At 40.6% G+C, this 18,370-nt stretch overlaps 1 protein-coding gene across 1 annotated transcript in view; it reads left to right on the plus strand.

Moving 5' to 3' along the window:
* Nucleotides 1-2,627: 2,627 nt before the first annotated feature.
* The window catches only part of MTX2 (metaxin 2), a 30,360-nt gene continuing 14,617 nt past the window's right edge, over nucleotides 2,628-18,370 (plus strand). The window contains exons 1-3 of the mRNA XM_038142731.1: nucleotides 2,628-3,228; nucleotides 16,075-16,122; nucleotides 17,105-17,151. Of these exons, the coding sequence (XP_037998659.1) occupies nucleotides 3,189-3,228; nucleotides 16,075-16,122; nucleotides 17,105-17,151 (135 nt within the window). The 5' untranslated portion in view covers nucleotides 2,628-3,188. The remainder of the gene's footprint in view (nucleotides 3,229-16,074; nucleotides 16,123-17,104; nucleotides 17,152-18,370) is intronic.

Here is an 18,370-nt window from a genome sequence, read left to right on the forward strand (position 1 = left end):
TACGGAACAGTGGATTGCATGGAATGGCTGATAGGCAAGCACTTGCCTTAAAAGTATACCAAATGCCCTATTTGATCTATTTGATCATGCTAGTCCAGATTCATCTGTTTCTGTTGGTTTGTGTACCTTGCCAGACTGTTTAGTGTACAGAGAACCTCTGGCATGAAGTCATGCTAAAAACACCCTCCTGCTGCTGCCTGGCACTGGATATGTTGGCAGGGAAGGACTTACTCAAGTCTTCCTTCATTGTAGAGATTTCCAGCAGCCATAAAAGCTCTTTAAAGACACTGACAGGCACTATAATGCTGAGCAGCCCCCAGGATGCCCTAAGTTCCACCAGAGGGGCAGCCTGACTGTGGGCCAGGCAAGGAGAAGGCAGTTCAGTGCTGTTTTTTTCTCCCCGTGTCTCTCTACTTGGCCTTTACTCAAAACTCCAGCTGTACCACACAAGTAGTCTTCAGACACTTCCCCCATGCACAAAATTTCTGCACAGTTCTCTTTGACAGAACCATTGCTAATTGAATCTGTGGCTGTCAGCATTCCTCCTGTGTCTTGGAAAGGCCTGACTTGTTAGAGACCTGCTCCGTGGAAATGCAGAGCAGTGTTTTGGGCAGACGTCCCCCGTTGTACACTGAGAAAGTGCTCTGATGAGGTCTGCTGAGCAGCACGTGGCCCGAGCTTGCTGTCTTGGGATGAAGAAAAGTTATACTGCAACACAGATCAACTGTGCAGTGTTCTCTGCCTCAACAGTTCTCTGAAGAGGAATATTTGCAACCAGTGTCGGGCTGATACAATACTCTTGTATCCACCTTAAACTGGACTTAGTGCATAATGTGCTTCATGAGCTTCAGAACAGCACGTGATGCCTAGCAGCATTCTAAGTTTTGGAGAAACTAATTTAAATGCCTTCATTTTCTGGTGATTTGTTTAATCTTATCTACTGTCATCCACATGGCTAGCTAGACTGTAATTTGAATGGCCAACAATAGTGCTACAAAGCAAACAGCTTTCAAAAAATGCACAAGACCAAAAGTCATTTGTTGTCATCTCACAATTCCTTTTGTAAAGTATTCCTAACAACTGTATCTGCAAAAAACTCATTCAGCAGATAAAGGTATGTACTATTATTAGCCATACATTTTGTAAAATATTAACAGAGAAAAAGAGATGTTAAAAATTGTCTAAATAATATTAAGGGAACTAATAAGAACAGTTGCTTTTTCCTAGGCAGAATATTAATCCTATTCAAGTTCCATACTATTTAAAATGCAATATGTGTATATGTGTCCTAGTCCTGTTTCACCTGCAGTCAGTTTAACCCTAGCAACTAACACCTTACAGGGTAAAGGCAGCCCAGTGGAGAGATGGGCTACAAGAAAACTGAACTCCATCTTTTTGGTGCACCTGTGTGAGCGCCCCTCATTGAGGGCTGACCTTCAGAAATGTGAAGCCCAAGGGACAGTGTAATTCTGCTTTTAGTTTCCCTTGAAAACCCAGCTGAAAGCGCATCCTTCTGTGCACTGAAATCAGAGGGACCAGCACCTTGAGATCTGCTGTGAAGCCTTTGAAATCTATGGAAGCGAGGGAGCTTTCCATGACATGGAGCAAAAATTACCAGAAAGAAGTTTGTTAATGGTGAGGCCATCTGAAGAAACAACTCATACGCAGATCCCGCAGGAAGCCAGGCTCACGAGACTGATGCATTTCCTTGAAAAGCTGGAGGAGAGAGGTATGTTGAATAAAGTTGAAGGTGGGGAAGCAGTCAGTTTCATTGCCCCCATCTATTGTCCCTGGAGATCTCCCTGGAGGATTTCCTGAAATGTACTCTGCTAAAACAGTATTTATTTGTTCATACTTGCTAGATTACTTTCTGGTTTTTGTACCCTGATTTATTTTGCATCATTCGCCTCCATTTCTGCAGATGACATCTTTATATCAAACTGAGCTCTTCAAAGAAACATTATTTTTTAATTGGCTGCTAATATATGGATTTGGCCTAGCTTATCCCTAGTTCAAGCTCGGCCTTTTGCCCCATGGCTTGTGTTTTTAGTCTTCTAAGGACTGCTGATGATGAAAGGACTCAAACAGCACAAACCAGCTTAATTTTGACTCTCGCAATCTCTTAATGCAAAGCACTCAGCTTCTCAAGACTGCTCAGAGTTTCTGTAATTTCAATGCTATTCAACTTACAGCTGTAATTAGAAACGGAGCTTTCATCAGCATTTAAAAATAATCAGTTCTCTTAAACTTCACTGTTTTAAGTCCTCAGTCCATTGTTCCAATGTATCTACTGGCTCTTCTGCTTTTGCTACTGCTCTAATAGCATGCTTCCACTATCATGTGAAGAATATATTCAATATATTCATATGAAGAATGATTAAACAGTAAGTGTTACCAGGGGAGTTTCACATGCTTTACAAACATTAATACATCTTTATGTCCCATGTCCTCTGTACATAAAATATTAAAGATTTTACAAGACTGAAATGTTTTGCTATCTGTCCATCACAGTAAAATCATACTTGATAAAATGAGATATTCTAATTCTTATTGAAGTGTGGCTAAAGGAATGAGGATCAAGAGGGACTGCAAGATAATGAAACCAGTAATTCACATATCCTTTATTTTCTCTGCAATCAACATACTGAGTATATAATTTTATAGCATTTTCCAACACTCAAGTAGTCTTTATATTATAGAATTAAGACCAAGAAATTTATGGTTGCTTAAAGGCAAGGCGTACATTCCAAAAAGCAGCGTTTGTCTTCTGGAATTAAGACTCCCAACCTGGGACGAAGAAAAGGGAACTATGTTCTTTAGTTCTAACCTACTGTCCCGAGACGCTCCGGGAAGCATTTGGGAGCTCCGTTCCCTTGTGCCCTATTTCCAAGCTAAGGGGGCAGAGGCTGAGCAGGCAGTGCCCCGCCGGGAGCTCCCGGGGTTTTGCCCTCAGGCTGGGCTAACAGAGGGAAGTGACCGTCGCTCGCAGGCCGGGGTGCTCGGACATTCCCCTAGGAGCACCCCTGCCCGCTCCCGCAGGCACGGCTCCGCGCTGGCAGGCCCCGGCGCTGCGCCCCGCGGGCGGGGGAGCCGCGGGCCCCGCCCCGGCCCCGGATGCAGTCGTTGCCCCGCCGGCGGCGCGGCGCCCAGTTCCTGTGCGTGCCCTCGGCCCGCCCGCCCTCCGCGACATGTCGCTGGTGGCCGAGGCCTTCGTGACTCAGCTGGCCGGTGAGGGGCGGGGGCGGGCGGGACGCCGGGGCCGTGCCGGGCGCCGCGCTCCGAGCCGCGGGGTGAGGGCGGCGGCGGCGCCGGGCTCCCGCGGCCTCGGTGCCCGGGGTGACCCCTCGGGACGGGGCCGCGGCGCCGCGGGGAGGGGGCTGCGGCAGGCCGGGGGCGGCCGCGGTGCCGTGCGGAGCCCGGCCCCGGGGGACGGGGACAGGTCCCTCCGCACGGCTCGTCAGAGAGCACGGCCGTGCGCGGCCACCAGCCTTCCCCTTTGGGCTCCGTTAGCCCGGCTGTGCCGGGGCGTATCGTTACTTTCACTTAATAACTTCTTTGAAACGGATTCATTTTCTTCAGTGGTCCAGCAAACCGCGTCATGTTTATAATCGTGGCGGCTGGCGGGGGAGAGCTCGGTGCGGCGTCGAGCCGTGTCCGCGCCCCGCGGGTGCGCGCCGTGTCCCGTGTCCCCTCCCGCGGGGACGCTCCGGGTGTGACGGGCCCTTTGCTACCTGTCAGTGCTGCCGTGAGCCGCTGCAGCTGCGCCGTCTGCGCTGGCCGTGACCTTGAGATAAAACAGGAGCGTGTGTCACTGTGGAGCTATTTAGCAAAAAATTATAATAATATGCTCTTCAGGAAAAAAACCACAACATGAACCGTAGATAATGCCTGGCTAGGAAGTTCAAAACCCAGTTAGTGTGTTGCATGCTTAAATTAAGTGCCTTGGTCAGTTTCTCCTTTCTTCTTATTCCCTGTTCTTGAATTTTTGCTGCTATAAACTGCCAGACAATAAATACTGCAAGGGAGCAGCATGTTGATTAATACTGACCTGTTGAGGAGGATGCTGGAGTTTTGTCTCAGGAGCTGGGTCTTCTGCCACTTGGTCGAGGCCTCCACATAAGAATCTGAGTTGGACTCTCTATTATGAGTGTACCCTGACTTGTAGGTCTTGTGAAGGTGCTGGGTCTTCAGTCTGGGTCTGTAGACATAGACAGGCTTGAAAGTTGTGCTGGCCTCTTGAGTTGGCACTTGCTAATACACAGATGTTAGCACAAGCCATGGGTATGTTGAGGGCCAGAGCCCTGGATCCTTGGCATGTGGAGAATACAGTGCTATTCACTTGCCTTTCTTATCTCTAGTGTATTTTATTTATATTGTGAAATACGAGGATAATGACGTACATGAGTGAATCTGGATTCTCCTGTCTGCTCTGTAACCTTTATGAGTATTCTAGGGTGGCAGCTTGCTAATACTTATTTTTTCTGGAATTACAAACACAAACTCAAGACTATACTATATGTAGGCATCTCATTGCTCTGTTATTCAAAAAGCTGTTGTTTCACTGTTTCAAAAGCAGTTATCTGCCTTAAAAAGATACCTTTGCCAGTGGGCCATGACCTTTGTAGCTTGTCTGTATTAGGCACCAGGTCCAGATTGAAAGTAAATAATGGCAACATTGCTCAATTTGTTCATATGAAAGATTTTTCAAATTTCAAGAAGGTTAACCAGGATCTTGGCCAATGCCCACCACCCAGCTGGATTTCCTGAGATGTTAACACAGACATAGGAGTATTTAATTCTGGTACTAAGAAGATATCCCCCAGATCTAGGAATATTTGTGAGGAAGAAAAATGGTGTATCTGCAAGGAAAGAATACTGCTTAACAATTACACTTGTTTTAATAGCATCTTACCCCATACCTGTGGTTATGAATGATTGAAAATTTTTTCATGTTCCTAAAAATGAAATTTCATTGGGTTCCTGTTCATGAAGATGTGCCTTTGTCATAGCACTTGCAACGAGCTGCTGCTGCTCTTAACATATAACAGCTATAATGCATGGGTCCTTACATACAAGTATTCAAGACAATCAGCTCAACATAATTCGTTTTCTAGAAATGTTTTAAAAGCTTAGGAGAGGGTTTTAGTAGAGAAGAGGATCATAACTTTCTTTTACACACCAACTTTTTGTGTATGTATTTGGATTTTTTTTAAAGTATTACCTATCTTCCTTACCTATGCCTTGTGCATTCACTTTCACCATCTCAGCACAAACTGAAACACAGAAAACACCACCTGAATGTAAGAAAACCTTCTTTCAATGTGAGGATGATTTAACACTGGAGCAGATTGCTCAGTGCAGTTGTGGAGTCTCCATCCCTGGAGGAGAGTGGAGGTGGGCAACCTGCTGTGGGCTTACCGTGGGCATCCCAGAAGTGCCTTCCAGCCTCAGTGGTTCTGTGCCCGTCAGTTCTCAGCTACTGCAGTGCTGCAGTAATTCAGCATTCTCTGAGCAACATGCATTCACCTGACCATGCTGGGCACAGCCTGCTGCTCTAATGCATTAATGATTAAACACAAGGCAATGACTGAACCACCTGCGTGGAGTGTAATGCTTGCATTAGTGGCATTCAGCCATTTGCTCATTCAGAAATACAAAGAGGTTGATATTATGTCTCAAGGAATAATAAACAAGTATTTCCATAGCAAGCATTCATGAAAAAGAAGCATCACAGTTTAAATAATCTATTTCTAAACTGTAGAAAATATTAATTTAATAATATGGTGGAGAATTTATTTAGAGTTCAGCATCAATCACATATTAACAGGATAGGAAATGAATGTTTATGCTGTAAGAAGAATTAGAGTGCCAGCTTTCAAGTGGTCTACAACATTAATCTAACTCTAGTAGTTTTGAGAGGCTGACTGCTCAGATAATCTCTAAACGATTGTTGAACATACATTTAATTGATCACGGAATTACTCAATATGCTTTATTTTTTCCCCCAAAATACATTAGTTTTAGGTCAGTGATCAAAAGAGAGAAAATAATAATTGTTGCTTGTCCTTTGATCTCTGGAAAACTACTTCTGTTTATTGCTGTTATGTCCAGGGTCTTAGGCTGGTTTTAATACTAAGGGAAATGAAGGCAGCGTGAAAAGCAGGTGCCCTTCTGCCTTAAGATATTTTATGTTCATAGTGAGTCTGCCTCCAGTGTGGCATGCCAGAGTACAAATGAATCTTTGACATGCATGTTTTGAGTATTGAGACAAGCTTCAATCTGAGTGAGAAAAAAATTCACTGGGAGCAAAAAAATTCACTGGGAGCAAAACCTGACCACCTGAATTGTTCCCATACATAAAGACACGATATTTAAACTGAGTAGGCATTTTGTGCATCAAAATGTGCATAGGTGAGTGTTAGCACTTCCTCCATGTGTGAGGTGAAAAAAAATAGTTATTCTTGCTTAAAATAGGTTGTTGTCAGCAGAGGTTGTTTAAGCCTGCTGCAGAGGTTCTTGTAATGAAAAATTTGACTTTCTTTGAAAATTCCAAATTTGTCAGGCTACATGATTTTATCTTACAGTGTTTTTTATATGTGTGCTTTTCATTTGGTAGTCAAGCTGAAAGGAATCCCTTTTAACTCCTGTTCAGTTTCAATAAGCAAGTTTCTTATGTCTCTCCTGCCAATTTATGCTCAGACATGTTTCATTACTTGATTTCCACCAATCCTTTGAGTGGATTGCTTATCCAATCTATTCTTTTAGGTTGGGGAAAACATTACTTTCACAATTATTCTAGTATAGTACATATTTCATTTTGAAATATTGTTATTTCTTGTTTTTAAGCAGCAGCATAATTACAGTTTATAATAGAGCATGCTTCTATAATTGTTTCTGTCTCCATTAAGACTAAGCAGTCTTTCTCTAATCAGCATTTTATTGTTACATGTTTTCTGCTAAAGCAATGTCTTCTTTTCTCATTCCAGAAATGAGATTGCTCTAGAAATAATGGTAACAAAATTAGTAAACCAAATGTAGCACCTATTTTGATATTGTCCAGTTTGAATTTGAAAGTAAACTTTCATTGGCTGATGAAACCATGACAAGTGGTTCGGATGGGAGTGCTGTTTTGTAGCCTCAGCTCAAGAAGTCATAGGAAAAAAAAGCAAATAATGGGAATGACTTTGGAGAGAAATCAAATTTTTCTTCTGTTTCTCACTCCTTTTTTCTCTCTGGTCCTTGGATGCTCTGTTCTGTGACGGTCCTCAGGCATTAACGTGGTCTGTTACAGTAGGTTTGGACCAGATGAGTCACCTTTTCTTTCAAAATAAGAATAAATGGAAGAGCTTGGTTGCTGTTCTTTGCTCTAGTTGAACAGGCATCACATGCTGGGTATTTTCAGCTGTCTCTTTTGAAAGTGAGTGAGAAACTGCAGCTGCATGCATGGTGAGGACAAAGAGAAAGTACACACCATGCTCTCAAATTTTTATTATTTTTACTTTTACATTCTGATCTTTAGTTATTAAGAAGATGGCATGGATATGACATGAGCATGGATGTTTTAACACAAACTATGAGAAGTTATATGCAGTAATAAAACCCATGAAATGCTCAGGAAATATTGGAAACATCGAAGGAAAAAAATTGCAGTGATGCTGTAAAGAATGCAGGACAAGTCTCATTGGGGACGATGGGAGCTCAACTAAAAAAATTGGTTTTACATACCAAATTAGAAAGTAAAAATGCTGAGAGGTGGGAATTTTTAACAGTTCTGCCTTCTAGCTGTGGTATAATGACAGTGAAGCCAATGTAATGTTTGCATTCCTAGCAAGAACTTCCAAAGCTCAACTGCATGTGTAGTTTTTTTTTGCATTTGAATACCATATTGGAGAAACTCTGGATGCATTGGAATGTTCTCACTGAAAGCCTTGGAAAAGAAATGAGGGAGACTGTGAGGGTATAATTAAGAAAACAGGATTAATGTTTTCAGGTTTTGAAGCAGGGAGTCTGCAGTGTTTCCCAGAGGTGAGGGACGAGTGTGCGAGGTGCTATGGCAAATACCACGGTCTGCTGTGGGCTGGTTTAAAGGCTCAGAGCCCTAAAGCAGCATCTTCCCCTTTGCTGGCAGCAACACTTGGCTGGCTGCACCAGTGCTAACTGTCTGCATTTCTACCCTGCAGAGCTCTCCTGCCTGCAGATCTCAGCTCATCTTGCACCTTCACAAGATTGGTGCTGCTGTGCTTAGGGCTATGGGCAGGATAGGGAATGAGACAGTGAAGGGGAGCCTTAATGAAAGGCCAGAGGGGCCAGGCCTGGGTGAGCTGGAATTGTGTGTGGCAAGCAGCTTTTGGAGCGGGTATGGGATACTGAGGTCCTGTCTGGTGGGAGAGATGTGTGTGGACCAGAGCAGGGGTGCTGTGGATGAGGAAGCTGGGAGCTCCTTGGGGCACTCTACAGAAGTGGTGGTCAGACTGCCTGCCAAACATGTTTAGGGGAGGAAGAGTTCAGACTACCACAGAAAAGAGGGGTCACAATCTAGGAGAGCTTTCAAAGGACTGATTTAAAAATGTACATATCTACAAATGTAGATGTCATGGCTAAGAAATGTTCCAGTCCAATAAGGCATTAATAAGTATCATACCTCCACTGTCCTGCTCTTCACAGCTCCTGTGCTTGGAGTTTGACTTCTTGGGTCAGGACCAAAGAGGATCAAGGGAGTTAAGTAGCACAAAGGGAAGAGATTGATTTAGAGTTCTATAAAAAGCTAATTTTAAGAATTACAGAGCTTCTTTGAGATGGAGCACTTATGCTGAATATCAGAAATAAGTAAAATAACTCCAGCTTGTCAGGACTTTATAAATAAATCTTTTGAGATCATTTAGGTGGCACGCTGTCTGATTTTTCTGAAGCAATCCAGATGTTGATTTAGGAACAACTTTTATTAATGGACCAGTTTTGTTGAGATCTTTTTGGCCTCGTTTCCTGACAGGATCTCCCTCCTGTGGCCTGCCCAAGCAGCAAGAGTGCTAAGCACCCTAGAAGACTGAACCACAGATGTGTACACTCTTGAAAGTCAACTCAAAGACAGTAACAGAATTGGACTAATGCTTAAATACATGCAATTAATAGCTTTCTTGGAGGGCGAAGAAGCAGATTATGTCATGTTAAATAACTGCTGCAGTAATGTCTCATGCTGACTCTCCTAGTGGTACAGCTACAGGAAACTCAAGTTTGAGAATTGCTGCTGAGATTGAGTCTTTACATTGAATATCTGCTCAATCAATAATTACTGGACAGTCATGTTTTATCTGAATTGTAATATCTCTATAGAGGAGGCCAGGGACAGATTTAAGCAAATGATGTAATTATTTGATACATGATTTAATGCATAGTGTTTAACTAGTGTGAAAGTTGGTTTTCATTTGGCAAGGCACTGTGAAACATGTTTTGGTCCTTTGTCAGCAGAGCAGGGAGTTGCTGATGCTTTCGTTTTTTCTTGGCCCTTGTTAGTTTACAGGATCAGGCAATTACATGAAATTGATGTGTACTCAGTGTGGGTGGGTTGAACTGGTAGGTCTTAAGGAAGCTTATTCACAACTTTCTTGTACTTCCTTTATTGATCACTCCTAATGGATGAGATGTAGACATTTAACTGCTTTGGTTCCAAAGTACCCCTCCACTTATTTCCTGAATACTAGAAACACATCAGTTCCTGACATTTTCTTTTTAAACAATGTATTGCTACTTGAAAATACAGATTTGTGTTTAAAGAGTATGAACTGCTTCTTTTTTGATGCATTTCAACATCAAGTGTCTATAATCCTCCTTCTTTCTGCAGTCTGGGGAATAGCTTTCCATGTGTTTTTCTTTTGGTTACTACATTTAGAACATTGTGGTCCCTTCCAACTCAGAATATTCTGTGATTCTTTGGTATTGAGCAGCAGATCCCCACCATATCACCAGTTTTTGGAAACCAGAAAGGGTAACTTCTCCTGCTGATTGTTGTAATGTTTGCTTTGTGACATTTGGACACTCGTAAATAATATTGTTGGATGTAGATGTTGCCCAGATGTAAGACTGAATTTCTTTTTAGTGTTTACTCTTGTGAAAAAGCAGTTTTGAGAATCCTCATTATATTTTAATCAAATCTGTACCTAGGGAGAGGCTAAAGGAAACTGTGTGAAAATAATGTGTAAGTTAATATCTCCAGCTGTAATACTGCAGTACAGTGATTCAGATTAATGCCAAGTATTTTTGTTTGCTTGTTTTTATAGAGGATATCTTGCCTCTTGGCTCTTACAGCAGGCCTTTAATGCCATGTGAACCAAACTGGTAAATACAGATGTTTTAGCTTTCCTCCTTTTGTATGTAAGTTTAGTATCAAAGTGTTTAAGAAAAATGTAACAAAAAGGAAAGTGATCTGTGCAACTGTGGTGACTTTAGAGAAGGAGTAGTCTTTATTTTTATATGATCCATAACAACTTCATAACAATTCATGAAAATGCTGTGTTAAAGAAGGTCAGATATTCCCAGGCCAGGTCCTAGCCTTGCCTACACAACAGCACACAGTGAACTGTATGGAAGAGATTGTTAGTCAGCTGAATACTGCATTTACAGAAACAGGAGGTATCATAGAATAAACTGGTGGCAAACTGAGAATATAGTAAACTTTAGTTTGGAGGAGATTTGGGGCAGTAATTATCTTGATTTACTGTTTATTAGCCTTGTTCCTATTAGGCATAGGCTGCTTTTAGAACAGAAGAATATTTCTATCTGCATTGCCTTCCAAAAATATTCTTGTCCCAACAGAATTCTATGGTATTGCTGAGAGCTGGGAACAGCCTAATTTCAAGTTGAGTGTTTTCCTAAAAACTTTTAACTTGTTGATGACTTCATTTCTCATTCAGGAGGGAACATCTTGATGCCTGGGTCTAGAGCTCTCTGGCTTTTGACTGTGGCAGGTATTCAAGAATGCCACAGCTTGCCAGCAGGCTAAACTAGTGGCACACTACAGGGCAAATCATGCTGCCTACCCTACTGCTGAAACTGGCAATTCTTACTAGACCACTGAAGTGGCTAAATTGTTGTTTAGCATATTCCACAATTTAACATGCAAAGTATTTTGTCTTCTCATTTTCAGTCAGTCTTATTTTTTAAGTAAGAGGATTAAAGGCATAACTGTAAACCATTTGTTTCATTACATCTCTTTCATCATCATGAAGCTGCTTGGGGAAGGTGGATAAAAATGTTTGTTTCCCCCATACGTCCTGGCAGCACTGACCCAGGATAAAGAGTTTCCCAGTAATTCAGAGTGTAGAAGTTGAAACCAAGTTTTGTGCACTCATAAACAGATTCTGACCAGCCCAGCCAAGGAATTGGTGGGGCTGAGGCACTGAAGAGCATCTTAGCAATATGGTGCTTCCTCTTGAGCAGACTTCACTGGGGGAGTGTAAGTGCAGCCTCTCATTCTTTGAATTAAGGTTCACCAGTGTGCAAGTGTAGTATGTCCTGTTTTGAGAGCTTTAGTTGGAGCTATGTAGGCTTCAGGTGAGCTGCTGATCCTGTGCTGGTAGTGGGGTTCTGTGCTTTGAGTATGTCTTCTTACAGCATATATGTGTTCCTTTTTCTTACTGTCCCAAAAATATTCATGTAGATGAAGTCCTGTTATTGAAATGTCAGTCTGAAACGTCTGGAAACATTGAAATCAAATTGAATGACTTGAATGTCTTCTCTGGTCTTAATGTTGCTCAAGTAAAACATTTCACACTATGTGAAAATCTGAAAAGTGCACCTAATGCAATACACGTTCAGTGGCAAAGAATTTGATGTGACTGTCATGATTCATTCTGTGCTTTGGAATTTTTTTTAAGAGCAAAAATTGTGGTTTTTTAAGTAATTCTCTGATAGGACAGGTGAGGAGTTAGGAATCTGTTTTAATAGTTACAAACCTGAATACTTAAAACTCTACTGGGAATGTGTAACACATCAGTTCACAGAATTTTCTTCTAATTTGACAACTAAGAACCCTGTTATCACTTTGAAATCTTTAGCATTTTCTATGCTAAACTGTTAATAAGTAAAACACTTAGACTAACAAATACATTGAGCTTAGTGAAATTTTCATGCATTTTTAGTCATCCACAAAACCAAAGAAGATTTGGTGTAGGTTTGCTTGTTGTTTGACTTCCCCATTTGTTGGGGTGCTGTGTCTGCTGAATTCTCAGCACCCAGGATTACAAGGCTTATGTAGTGATGTTTTCTGTGTCCACATCCTTTTAATTCTTATTTCCCTATTACTTTTAAACTCAAGCCCTTTTCAGACATTGTTAATGGAGGTGGGGGTAGAGGGGGGGAATAATCCCACAGATTGTTTCCCATAGGCTGTTTCCTATAACTGGCATTATTGTTTTAATCAACGAGCAGTGTGGTAGAGAAGTAGGGAAAGACAATAGTATGAGATTTGATTGTCCTGAACAGCAGACAATCCACATGAAAGACTAAATATTTGAATTTGTTAATCATGGGAAAAGTTTCGTCAGGGTGGGAAAACAATTTTTGCTAAAGACTGCAAGCCTGCGAGACAGACCCATTGAAAACCACACAATAGTAATTCCTCTGATTATGAAGGCAGAAGAAAGAATGAAATAGTTCCTTATTCCTAAGAAATGTAGAGAAGCTATTCCTGTAAGGCATGCTTCCAGGCAGTTATTTCATCCTATGAGCAAGTAATGATAAAAATGTCTGTTGCGTAGGATCTAACATATAAATGTGATTCTGTGTTGAAAGCTTCTGAAGCTGAATTGACATCACATTTGTTAATTTTCTCTTTATATACCCAGTGCCACAGTAGCTGTGGTTAGCAGGGAAATGAACATCTACAGACCAGAAGATTATAGTTGCCGAAGGATAAACTGGATTTGACTTCATTAGTGCACAAATGATAAGTTTGTGAGGAGTTATTATAGCATTAATCAACTTGATGGATTGGAAATATGACAGAACTGAAGCAGCGTGTAATATTAGTGCCTATTATTCTACAAATTATGTCTTCACCTACATTCATAAGGCAAGAGTCATTGCTGCACATTAAAGATGTTACACACTTTCTCCTCTTGTGGAGACATGTGACAAGCCTTCAGTGATTTCTCCTTCTCTCTTCCCCAGCAGGGCTCTGGTGTCCCTGGGCTGCATGTTTGCACCTTGGAACTAACTGAAGGCAGCATGGGAGCTCATACTTGAATTTAGCTTGAATTGTACCTGATGAGCCTGGACTTCTTACGTGGCAATGTGTATTTAAACTTGCTTCATCAGAAATAAATGTTTCATATTCTAGACATCTTGGAAGAGGGAGAATGAGTAGAAATTGTAAGGCATGGGACAGGTAGTGAATGGGTATTGAATTATTTGATTTCCATAGTGTTGCACAGGTATTTGTACCTCTGGTAATGTGGAACATGATCTGCATGCAATTCTGAATGCATACTGCAGAATTTGTTTATTTTCTAGGATGTAGGTAATAACATGTGAATCTTAATGTGAAACTGGATAATTTTAAAATCCAGTCTGTATAGGTATAGTGAAATCAGTTACCTTTGATCTGCTTTGTGAAGACTTTGGTTCAAGGCTTGTGAGCATGTGTCTACCTCATCCAAACATGGTCAGAATTGCGACCTCACTCTGGAGACTGTCAGCTGCCAAGTGCAGGGTGTATTATTCATTTTCTTACAACAGCTGAAATTTGGAGTTCCAGGTGTACTCATAATGAAGGCTGAGATTTTCATTTGGCTGTTTGTCCTTGTTTCATTTACTCATCAGAAACATATTAGTACACAACTAAACTGTGTGTAAGTGCATGCAAAGGCTTTAAACTTTCCTTGTGCTTTCCTTCCCTCAAGATGGGTGTCTGCTCTTGTGTACTAGGACTGTGGGATAGACTTTGGATCCTCACCAATGAAATTAGGGTCAGCAGATACGGTTAATGAAAATAAGAATGTGATCAGTAGATTGTGGAAGTAAGATTTATGCTGAAAAGGGCAAAAAATACACAAACAATCTTCTACTTGTATTTTAGTTTATAGCATGGATATGGCATGCCTTAGCAGCAGTGTGGTTTTGAATTCTGTGTGCCAAGAAGCTGGTGGGGGGTGGTGTGTGTATTATATCTCTGTATCTCCGTGGCTGCATATAACTTAGTGCCAAAATCAGACTGGAATTAGAATCTGAGTTTCTTGGAATGCATCTAGCTTTTTTGTTTGAGAAGGAAAAGTTTGCTTGATTTTTGTGGTCCAGAAATATTTCAGCCATGTGCTTGTGTAAAAAATAGGCGACTTCCAGTTTAGGCTGGAATCCAAAAATTAGTTATAAATCTGACATTTCAGTCTGAAGAGGATCAGGCAAAAAGTTTCAATAGGAATGGGCCCATGCAGTTGAAGCTCTCTGTACCCTTTTGGGCATGTAAAAAGGATGTTTTCACTGTTTGGCTGGAGCGTTTACAAGATCATTGTAACTTTGTCACTTTGTTACTTCTGTAAGTTTCTCAGAGTCCAGAACTGATTAAGTTTGCTAAAATATAGTAATAACATTCTTAATTTCCTCCTTCCATTTGCTCCTGCAAGACTTCAGTGGACTTGAAAAAATGTATATTAGATAAATTATTTTAAATGCTTAAGGTTGTAGTACTGCAGACACGATCTTAGTTTCTTTTTATTTAAAGATGTAAATGTACTTCCACCTCAAGAATTTTTACTTCAGGGCAAAACTTTAATGGCAGGGTGTAAAACCAATAACTGCTACAATAAAACATAAAACATTTTTCCATGACACTTAAATGTGATTAGTTGCTTTCTCATGCCCATACTAGTATCACTCTGATAGGCTCTATGCCTCAATGTTAGAGGTAGTGACCTTCACAAAACTGTATACAGTGTTTTAAGCTTTACATTCTGTGTGACTTCCATAAAAGTTAATACTTCATAAGTATCCAAAAGGAATGATAGTTAGAAAATTGTGCACTTTTTCAGTTTGAGTTCTAAAGGCAAAGATGCAAAGCCTTACTTAAGCCAGTGACATATTTATGCTTGATCCATGCATAGTTATTTATATACATTATTGCTTTAAAAAATAATTTGCATGAATAGAGCATAAATTTTATTTACAAATGGCTATTTTGGGTAGAATGCAAGGTTTGAACTGATATTTAAAAACAGATTTTTAATCAGACATTAACAAGGAATGTAATGGATACAAAAAATGTGATGAACTGTTACCTTAATGCTACCATTAACAGTAAATTGGTACTGATGATTATTTTCGCCTTCCCTTACATTCATATGGTGTATGATTGATTACACGCAATGGTTCTCAACTGGAGGATGTGATTGTCTTTTATTTCCTTGCCTCATTTTTTTAACAACTGCTCAACTGTTTTGAACTGATGATTCAGTTTCTTGAATGCATATTGACATTCCCATTTTAGGGTTGAGCAGTACATGACTTAAAGCTGTAGGCAGCTCTGGTCATCCTGGTGGGCAGAGTTCTGACATGTCTGGGCTCCTGGCTCTGTGGGTATTACGGGGGATTGTGAAGATACAACTTTAAAAGGCAGGAAGCTTTTCCATTTCCCTAAAGCGTTCTTCACACGTTGGAAGTTTGTGCTTCTTTCCTCTGTGTCTTGTTCTGTTCTCTCCAGAATTCTTCATTTAGTACCTTAGTAAATAGTTGCTCTTGGGAGTGGCCAGAATTAGGATGAGAATGTGCACTAGGATACCTTTATGATGAAGAGAAAACAGTTACATCAGTTGCTTCAGAATTACAAGGCCGTTCTGTAATGTAGCTTGAATTTTAGCTCTCCTTGCAATATTACATTCTGGGACTTCCTTCTCTGTGATGTACCCCTGTGAGCAGGAGAGGAGTACAGGAGGAGAGCTTGTCAGTGGGACATTTTTAGGGCTGACTAAATATTGCATCATCATCTCTGCAGTCTAAATTCTTGCTCTGGGTAACACTCATGTTCAGTTAGCATTTATAAGCGCATTGGTATTCAGCTTGCTTAATTAATTTCTTCTCTTTCCACAGCCGCAGAGCCTTGGCCTGAAAATGCTGCATTGTATCAGCAATTGAAGGGTAGGTACACTGGTTTTGGCAATTAATAATTACCTTATTTTTAGAAAAAAAATTAAATATGCACTAAGATAATTAACTGCAAGGAAGCACAGAAACTGTTAAAATAGTCCTTTGTGTTTTTTTTTGTTTGGTCAGAGGTTTTAGTTATGCTTGCATCTGCCAATATAAACCAGCTATTCATGGCCTATAAGGTCCTTGGTTTATTATTGACTCATTATATTGGCTGCTGTAGCCAGTGTAAAATGATGTGGTTGCAGGCACAGTTGGCAGATTTACTGCACCAATAGCTGAGGCAGCAGATTTTTGAAGTCTTGTGGTAAAGTGGGCTCTCAGTAAAAAGGAACTGTTAAAATGTATAGGCTAGGATGGTTCACTCTCCCTTTAGCAGCTCTTCATATATCATCAGATCACATTATGGCCCCCATTTGGGGCTCAGCAGCCTGCTACAGTTGTCAGAAGACTGCAAAGTAATGAAGACTAATAGGTAGCAGCTCTAGTCTTCTAAGCATGGAATTTTTATTGCAGTGAACTTGTCATCTTTCTTTTGTGTGACAGACCTAGACACAGTGTGCAATATTAGCTGCAAGCTGCTTTTATAGGTTTCTGAATACTTCTACTTTTTAGCCAGAGGAGGTATGAAGATGCAATTGTGTTTAACTTTGATTAGAAGGAGAGTAATTGGCATAAAAGTCAAGCATTTGTTTTTTTTCTTGTAGTGTTTTTTATTGAACATTGGTGGTAATATATGACAAGTGCAATTGCATTGGCGGGAGAAAAATTCCTGGTATTTTTTCCCTGTTTTTTAATATTTATATTATAGATTTTCTAGTCCAGCTGCATAATAATTATATATGTGCTCCTTGTTTTATGCATAAGAAATGCAATCCAGCATCGTTTACAGTTACAGGTCAGTAGCTAAATGGGCACTGTTTTTTTGGTAATTGTGTGATTTATTTTTTCTTCTTTGTTTTTCTTTCAACAGAGGACCAAATTTTGCTTTCTGACAATGCATCTTCCCTTGCTGTTCAGGTAAAATATCATATTTTCTAAACTAAAGATGTGAATGCAATTTTATTTCTTAAATTATTAACTAGGTAATATAACTATATTTAGCTAAAAGATTAATTTAAGAATTATTTCTGCCAAAACAAATTCCTTCCTGCCTCTGATTTGCTTTACATTGTCATTGAAGTACCAGAGCCTAAAGGATTTGAGGATTTTGAAAGTGTTATGTAGAGTTCAGCTCCTTGTATTCCTGTTTATATTGGTCTATGTACAGTATCTGCTTGCCTACCTACTCTGGCAACTGTGCGTGGTTCATACCTTTTGTCACTTGCTATGCATGTTTGTCTTGTAGCATCTTGCATGATGTTTGCCAGTCATTTAATTCTCACAGCTAATACTATGTCCAAATATGCCCAAACTCAGGGCGTATTTGCTTCATGCTGTGAGCATCATGTCTTTCTGTGTCTCTGGCAGGTTTTCTGGCAGGTTTTTTTTCAATTTCATCATGTATACAGACTGGAGCTCCAATGTGGTTTTTAGAAATGGTCCATATAATTGACAAACTTGCACCTCTAATTGACTTAATAGCACCTCTGTGGCTGTGAAGTCCATGTAATCTCCATTAACCTGTTAGGTTCAGTAACCCCAAATCTCAAGGGGACACTTTCCCTGTTAGTAGCAAAGGCCTGGCTGTCAGAGTGGTGGGGAGCAGGATGTCTGTAAGGTTCTTGTCCTTCAAAGCAGTTTTGTGGCTGCTTTGCTTAGCAGGGAGTTGCACTGTTCTCCTGTGTCTTGCTTTTTGTGTGTGGTCTAGCTCAGAGAAGCTTCAGCAAGCAGTCTTGGAGGGCTGTCCAAAGAGGTCACATTTCATACACCAAAAATGGGACACGTGGAGATTGTAACTGATATTACTGGTGAAAAGGTTAGGATCACTTGATCATGGTAGCTACTTCCAGGATCTCTTTTTTCCTTCCAGTCTGGCACTCTAGGAGATAGCTCTAAGAGTAAATTCAATCACAGGAAGAAGATAAGAAGATAGCTTTATCCTTTGCTGGAAAGAGGAATCACCTCTGATACACCTCACAAATGGGGCAGTATTTATTGGTTTGAGTAGTATGTTTTATATTGATCTCAGTGTTCCTTTTTACCCCAACAACTGTATTTTCATGAATTTTCTTCCCATCTAGCAATACATGTATATGTGGCTTGTATTTAAAACATAACCCCCACCCCCCATCTCACC

This window comes from Motacilla alba, chromosome 7, assembly GCF_015832195.1.
Source record: "Motacilla alba alba isolate MOTALB_02 chromosome 7, Motacilla_alba_V1.0_pri, whole genome shotgun sequence".
Lineage (NCBI taxonomy): Eukaryota > Metazoa > Chordata > Aves > Passeriformes > Motacillidae > Motacilla > Motacilla alba.